The following is an 8,370-nucleotide window of genomic DNA, read 5'->3' on the forward strand; positions in this document are numbered from 1 at the left end:
TGGATCCACCACATGGGTCAATGCTTATTGAGATAATTATGGTACATATTTTACTCACAGAATTAAAAAAGAGACTCTTTTAGTAATAAGGTTGAAATCACTTAAATTTGAAGGTGGAATTACCCGAATGAAATTCCCACAAGTTTATAGCAATGAGATCCCCGCAAGTTTAAATACTTTGTGCAGGCTCCACTTTTTAAAGGAGAAAATCGAGAAAAGTGAGAGAAAAACCTCAGTGATTTAAAAAAAAAATTACATTTAATCAATCAATTTATTTATTTATCTATTTATTCATTCATTTATTTATTTAAAAAAACTTGTGATTGATTTCTATCACAAGTCTTTATATTAAATAAGACAGGCCCAGATGTTTTAATGAGTTTTGGAACACACGGTATGCCATACTTTCTGCACTCTTGCACTCGACTCATGTTCGCTCCGATCAGCGATCCACCCATAGACGGCCGCGGAACCTGCAGGGAGGTGCGGTCTGCATGCAAGGTGGACACCGTACCACGGAAAAGATCATCTGGAGATCGAGAAATCACACATTAGTACACGGCGGGATCTGGAATGTACCGGGGGGTATGCGGTGCAGATTTTGTATGTGATAAATGGCAGATATCGGAGGGTAGAGAGCTGTCAGCTGTGCAGGGTTTCAGTTTCGTGTAAGTATCAAAGCACGTAGTCCTTACTGTTTCAAGGGAAGTCTTTCTGTAAGTGTATAGACTCTAGTGCAAATATATTGAGCATCACCGTAAAGAAAAAATAAAAAGTGTGGCCTCAGCTCTTCATTGCATGGTGTATTTTCCTTTGAAAGAATGTGATAAAAGAGGGCTCTTTTAGTGTTATCACATTGATACATTCATCTTTTTAAAAATGAATTTATGTGAATTTCACAGGATTGCCTATTGAAGAGAGTCATCATGCCTGAGTCAAGCAATAACAACTTGATTCTTGGCTGCCTGGCGGCATGTGCGGCCGGTGTGGTTGGGTTTGGACTTCTCTACTATGCCGTGTTTCGTCGTTCTCGGCGACAGTATGCCCCAGTCGGTGTGGTCTCGCGAATCTTTGTGCATCCCATCAAGTCGTGCCGAGGGCTGGAGGTCACAGAGGCCGACTGTGTCTCCCTAGGGATTAGCAGTGATGGTGTCTTGGACAGGTTTGATCCCCCTCATGTTTTTGTTTGTTTTTTACATAAGTGCATCGCAATTTCATATTCATACTAGCTGCAACTCCACTTTATTTTAGGTGACTTTAATAGAGTTGTAGAGTAGAATTACGTCAGCAGAATAATGAAAGCTTCACTGAAATAGGTTATGAAATAAAAGGATGTGGACTAGTTTGCATTTCTCATTTTTCATCAAACATTGACATTTAGTCACAATGACATAGAAACTAAATGATTTTGAATTTGTGTAGATGCTGCAAGATTTAATGCTTGTTCCATACTCGATCATCTTTGATACAGCTCTTGGTATGAATATAGTTATGTCAAGAGAAAATAAAGGCAGTTCAAACGTAAAATGCACTTTTAGCAAAGTCCCCGCTATTCCATTTTTCAAACCACAGGTCTTTCATCATTGTTGATGAGGAGGGGAGGTTAGTATCACAGAGGGTATACCCTTCCATCGCCCTCATCATTCCGACCCTCTCCGAGGACAGGAGAAGTCTTCTCATCAACGCCCCAGGGATGCCTACATTGCAGGTACCTCTGGCAGAGCAGGGTGGAGCCATTGGTGATGTCAGGTAAGTAGTAAACTGGGTTCTGGTCTGTAAGCTGAACAACGTCTTTTTTTTCCTCACAATGTTCACTGGAAATGAGACATTATAGCGCAAGAGGTGACCTGTGATATCAGATGTAAAAAAAAAGAGTGCATTTTCTTTTAACCTAATCCTCAGGTGCAAGTTTATGTTTGCGGCATTGTAAAATGTAATTTATCACCAAATATTTCATAGTCATGTAAATATAAATATTTTGTAAGATTTGAAGAAACAAGTTTCAACATGACTTCATGTAATACTGAATGATTAATCATTTTCAGGAATAGCAACAGAAATGATTTATGTTTTCCCATGCCAGTTATACTGAAATCAGTTCAGTGCTTTTGACATTTGGTCTCAGCAAAGATTTAGTTCATATGATTTGTGCTACATTTGATGGAGAATTATTTCATCTCCATACTATGCTCAGTGCTGTAAATTAAAAAATCATGTGACTGAAGGAGTGTAGAGTCTGTTACATTCTGTACCAATGCATTTTAGTTCATTGGAAGTAACAGTATGTCCCCGCAATCTTTGCATACTCTTGAATTATCAAGCCCAAGATTTATTCTGTACTGCACAATTTCTTGCCCATTCTACCATCATTCCCTGCAAAACAAAGATTGCATGTTTTTAGATGCAAAAACTCTTGAAAGGCAAGTCTTTTTGTTCTTGTAGAATATGTGTTTGTTTTTGTAATAAATACTTTTGCATTGTCTAAATATAGAAATATAGACAAAGAGACATATAATATGGAAAAATATGTACTGCTTCCACCACTAAGTAATGAAAGTACCAGAATTTTCCAATGGTATGAAGAAAATTCTCTGATCAATTCAGATAGGGACTGATCGCTGTGAATCTTTCATGAACCAGGGTTGTATCAACCAACTGCCTTGGCTCTTGGACATTGCCAGAGCAAGTAAAGTAGCTTCTCCATATATTCACAGAGACTTCAACCCTAAGCACCTTCTGATCTGGAGATTCTCCCGCCTGAAACCCCTAGCAAACGGGTGACTCCAAGTTGAATGTGCGCTTCGCGCACATCACGAGCGCGAAGTGCAAAGTTCCTTGCGGCCGGGGTCCAGGGCCAGCTTAAGGACCCTGGAGGCTCTAGGGTTTTAGATGCCCTCTTGTGCTATCTAAGGTTTATTTTTCACCATACGATGGCAATAAGTAAGAAATCCTTTCCAACGGGAGACACAGAGCCAGGGCGGGAGAAATTAAATCTCAAGTGGGAGAACGGGAGATTTTGCAAAAATGGGTTTTCGGCGGGAGATCTCCCATTGAAAGCGGGAGAGTTGGAGTCTCTGTATTCAATCTTCAGGCTACTTGCAGAGCCCACTGTGCATTATGACATATAACATGTAAAGGAGGCAATTTATCTCTTTGTTTTTCTTGTGATGGTGCAAAGTTAAATGATACCAATTCATTTCATTCTCTTTTGAAGAGCTGATAACTGGCTATTTCCAATGCTGACTTCTCTGCTTTCATCAAAAGGGTGTTCAGACTTGGACTGAAGGGGGAGGATTGTGGACCCGAGGCCAGTCAGTGGCTGAACCAGTACCTAGGTAAACCTCGCTTCAGGCTGATGCGGCACCTAGACAGACTTGGTGGCAAGGTGCTCTCTGACGACTCCAAGTGGGGACACAAGGCCAAGAGCCATGAAAGGGTGAGGGCAAGCTGACCCCAAGATGCCCAGATTTTTGGGGTCATCAGGTTATTGGTGAAAGAAGTTGTAATCTTGTTAATAGTGTGAAATGAAGACATAATATACCTTGTGGTTATGGTGTGGCATCTTATGATAATGACTGCAGGGCATTACAAAAAGTTAAGAAATCAGAAAAATGTGAAATTCTTTGTGCTACTGTGGGGATGCAGCTTGAGTTGACATGTGATGTGGACACTTGTCGCCTATATTATGTAAAACATATGTCAAAATTAGTAAGGGTTATAAATATAGTGGCTTTAAAGCTTGACCCATTTTGTCATTTCAATCACTCTCTGCAAGTTTGGTCGGAACACAACATCAAATAATATGACTTAGTTTACATTGCAACTGTATTAGTCTTGTGCTTGTGGTTTCTTTTTAACTCTGAAAGTAATATTTTCTTTTTCTTTTTATGAATGTTTTGTTTATATCTTCAGGGTGCTACATAGCTTTTTTTTTTTTTTTTTTTAAACACTTGCCCGGTCAGACAAGCAGATTTTTATATTGTTGCAGAACGTGGATGTTACTCGTCCAAAAAGAAAGTCCAAAAATGTAAGAAAATGGTATAGAAAATCACTCAAAGGCTTGATAAAACCATGAAGATACAAGCTCCGTGACGAAACACATTCATTTGAATGAATGCACCCATTGATTCAAACTTAAACACATTAGAGTAACAAACTTGGTTCGATCAAGTGTTGGTGTGGCATTGCATTGGGGCTTCTTCACGTAAGTGTTTGAAAGTTGCTGAAATGAATTTTTAACCTGCTGCATTACTAAACAGTTAATATCTTTTGTATGGCTGACTTTGTGGGTTAGAAGGGGGAAAAGTGAAAGAATATGGCTTCAAAACTTTTTGCTTACCCAATTGGGGAAAGCATTTTTTTTTTCTCATTGTTCCAAAAAACTCGCCCGACTTTGATTCTCACTTGCCTCAGGCAATTGGGCAAGCACTTATGTAGCACCTTGATCTTGTAGTACACTAAAAATGCAACTGATTGACAAATTGCCCTCCATCGACGTAAATAAGCACTGAATTGATCAGTGTTATAGTAGTAGCCATGATAAAAAATCATGGGCGTACATACTCGAGCAGGATTCGAACCTACGACCTCCTGATCACCGGACAGGCGTCATCTCCACTAGACCACCGAGCTTTCGCCCGACAGCAAGTGTTGGTTCTAATCCTTATAGCATGCAGCGGGTACTGCTTTTGTTATTCAAATTCATGAAAATTCTTCCGTTGACGCCTGTCCGGTGATCAGGAGGTCGTAGGTTCGAATCCTGCTCGAGTATGTACGCCCATGATTTTTTATCATGGCTACTACTATAACACTGATCAATTCAGTGCTTATTTACGTCGATGGAGGGCAATTTGTCAATCAGTTGCAATGAAAACACCTCGACGGAAGAATTTTCATGAATTTGAATTACACTAAAGTTGTTGTTTCCACTGCATGTTAAGCTTTCATAATGGCAGAGATGTCTGCAATTTTGAATGCTTTGCATTTGTTAAAATGGAAATGGCATAATCTAAATCGAATATCTAGATCAGAGCTACTCTATTTTTAGTGAGTTTATTATATTTTTGTGAAATAATGTGCAGGCTGTTTACCAGGATCTATCTCAAGTCAACATCCTGGGTGAAAAGTCACTTGAGCAGCTCAACTCCCATCTTGATGAACCGGTTACAATCCGCAACTTCCGACCGAACATTGTTGTGCAGTGTGAAACGGCTCATGAAGAGGTGAGTGAATTCTCGGTCTTGCCAATGCGCAGAAAATGCGCACGCTGAAGAGCTCTATCACAGATGCACTGTGGGATTCCTCGGTGCCCTTCTTCGCTTCAGGTTGTCTCACGCGAGTCGCAGTTCCCATACGATTCAGTGGAGTTATTTGTCTGCTTTTCCATTAGTACCCCCTTTTTTCTTGGCTATAAGAGTTTCTAAGTTTTACTGATTTGCAGTCACTAGAGTCATGGTTCACTACTGCAAGGCTTCAATGTGCTGGTCACATGATGGAAAGCGAAGAAATCTTCAACAAAAAATACCTCTGGATAAAGACAGAGTGTGATCTGAGTGCATGTGCAGCAAAACTGGGGCAAGTTTGTCCCATGAGCTATCCCATAATACATCTAAAACGCTGCTCTGCGCACAGCATCAAGGTATTGGTGATATCGAGAATTGCAGACATGAGGAAGTACAATACTAAAGTTCTGTGAAAAAAGGCTCACTTTTTTGCACCATGGAAGACATCAAAAATTTGGGATGCACCTCATAAAGAACACAAGAAAATCTTGGCAATGGTATCCAAACCTAATGTATGTCAGTGTTAGATTACTTGGATTTGGCCATTTCGTAACATTCCCAAATGCCTTTGTGGAAGAATGAGATAATGAAATGTAAATGTACACAGCTGTAGGTTACATTCTCAAATTAAATGGCAAACTCTCCATAATCATTGAAACTTTTCCTTTTCTTCCTTCTATCAGGATAAGTGGAAGTATGTGCGTATAGGAGACAGTGCCTTGATGAGGATAACTCACAAATGTGACAGGTAGGTATTGAGCAGTATGATTTGTTGGATGATGGCATCCGCAGTCAAACTGGCAAAACTTTGTGAAGTTTGACCCGTTAAAGACTAGTCCCAAGCGTACTCGGGCAGTTGTCCATTGAAAATGCATGTAATAACAAAATCAGCTTATCCTCAACAGGTTTAATAAGTTCTTACAGTCTTGCCAGTGTGATCACAAACTTCTCCCAAAACTTCCTGTTCAACTAGGGACATTTCCTGAACCCTCGCAAATCTTCTCAAAGTTTGTGCAGGCTCAATGCTTGCAGCTGAAACTCTACAAACTTTGTCATGTGAGCAGTCCTCTTCCTGTCTTTGTGCCTGCAAAGCATGCACTCATTGAGATGTACGCTTGTGTATTGTTTATGTGACAGTCGTTAGCTTGTATACGGTGCACTCTTTCTCTTTTGTTGTGCATGCACACCGGCGACTCTAAACTTCAAGAACTTATTGAGAACTGAAACTTTAAGAAGCTTGGCCACCAGTGTGAACAGACAAGCAAAATTTGCAAAGAGTTCTCGAAATTAAACTTTGAGAAGTTTTGCCATTTTGACTGTGGCTTTTGTGTTGGACTGAAATATGTGTCAATTGTAGAATTAAAGTGACTGCGAAGATGAATTCTTTTACTGCCTTAAAAGCATTGTAAAATAATTGCATTGTAAGAAAGTGAATCTAAGGTCTATAGACTTGAAAGCAAGATTGGATGAAAAAACAGGAACTCGGGGGAATAAATCATCAGAAGATAATGAATGTAGTGTAACGAACCTTGGTACACGAAGCCATTAGCCAACATTCTTCCAATCCAACCAGATACCTCCATGGCACAAGACTTTTGTATGTTTATGAGATTAATGTAGCTGGCAGAGCTTACGAAGTGGTCAATGAATTGATGTCTGTTTCAGGGTAGTCCAATATACATGTTAAAAAAATCAACAAAACAAAAATGAAAGTTTGTTGCATATGTGTGCTAGATGATGTTGTCATTCCGACAAACTGAATACAAAAGTTATGAAGACAGGACATCACCGACTGTTCTGATCTCCTATCCGGCAGAGATGCTCTTGTCCAGAACTGTACAATTCCTGCCTTTTCAATGGATCATTCAATTTTCCTTGGACTTCACTAATATGATTTTATAGTTTTCATGCAATCGTTGAATTTCCATGATGTCATACATGTATGCATGTACACCGATAAGTACTATTTTTGTCAGTAAGATCTTTATGTGATTTAAAACTCTTCATGAATGAGAGAGAGATTTATATTTGTATAAAATCTTGTGGTCTCATTCTTTAAAAGTAATGATGGACAGGGTTATCCAGTAAAAGAATTGTCCTGAACAATGTGCTTCTTCACCGTAGGTGTATGCTGACCACTGTGGACCAGGACAAAGGAAAATTCATACAGAATGGGGACCCACTGGCCACACTCAAGAAGTATGTACATTATACAAAGTATGCACTGTTATGGGCAGAGATCTTGTCGTGTGGTTGACACAACTTCTACCATCAATTGTTTCAGTGTTACATATTACCTTTTTGAATGCATGATCAATGAGTACACTCTAAAAGTGTCTTTGCTCAAGACATGTATTTTTTTTTCTTTATGCGCTTCTTCTCTCATAGATTTTTTTCCCTTTAAACAGTGAAGTGTAAGACGATGTTCGAGGTCATATTCAGTTCTTGTGACTGAAAGTCATGAGCCATTGAGTGGCTTCAACTAGAAAACATTGCATGAAATAATTGAACAGTGTGTAATGAAAGACAAGTGCTAACTCTAAAGGAGACTATCATTTGAATATATACATTATCATTTTCATCACATTCATTATGTATCATTATTTTTTGTCGTCCTCATCATCACAGTTTGTTGTCATCATCGTTGTGAGTATCTTAATAAGATATAGTTAGCTGCAGTTCCAACAACTAGCAAGCCCAACCCATGCTCAGGTAGCCGTTGATGTCTAAATAAATCGGGCAACACAGAATTGTAGCAATTTCATCAAACTCAAATTACATTTGTCGAAGTCAGTTTGAAAATGGTATGAATTCCACTAAAAACTTTTTTACTTTCGAATCGGGTTGTTTTGTGGTTTATGCAGTCGTGATCTGTGGCACCTCTCATCACTGTTCATTGTGCCTTTTCCCCCTTTTTGATGTTGTTCACTTGCATAGGATAAGGATGGCTCCACCCGACAGCCCAGACAAGAAATCGCACGGCTCTTCCCCACTCTTTGGAGTTAACCTGGCTGTGGAGTCGACTGGGGCCATCAAGCTAGGGGATGTCGTTTATGCCTCAATGGATTGATGTGATAGATTGATGTGA

At 39.5% G+C, this 8,370-nt stretch overlaps 1 protein-coding gene across 1 annotated transcript; it reads left to right on the forward strand.

The window, feature by feature from the left end:
* The first annotated feature begins 462 nt into the window (after window positions 1-462).
* On the forward strand, window positions 463-8,370 carry LOC139731874 (mitochondrial amidoxime reducing component 2-like). The gene is made up of 8 exons (XM_071642753.1): window positions 463-575; window positions 903-1,162; window positions 1,573-1,749; window positions 3,265-3,436; window positions 5,082-5,222; window positions 5,966-6,030; window positions 7,407-7,481; window positions 8,220-8,370. The coding sequence occupies exons 1-8, from the start codon at window positions 495-497 to the stop codon at window positions 8,350-8,352; spliced, it is 1,104 nt and encodes a 367-aa protein (XP_071498854.1). The 5' UTR covers window positions 463-494; the 3' UTR covers window positions 8,353-8,370.

Source organism: Diadema antillarum, unplaced genomic scaffold (assembly GCF_040938485.1).
Source record: "Diadema antillarum isolate AM-2024a unplaced genomic scaffold, OU_Dant_1.0 scf00000023, whole genome shotgun sequence".
Lineage (NCBI taxonomy): Eukaryota > Metazoa > Echinodermata > Echinoidea > Diadematoida > Diadematidae > Diadema > Diadema antillarum.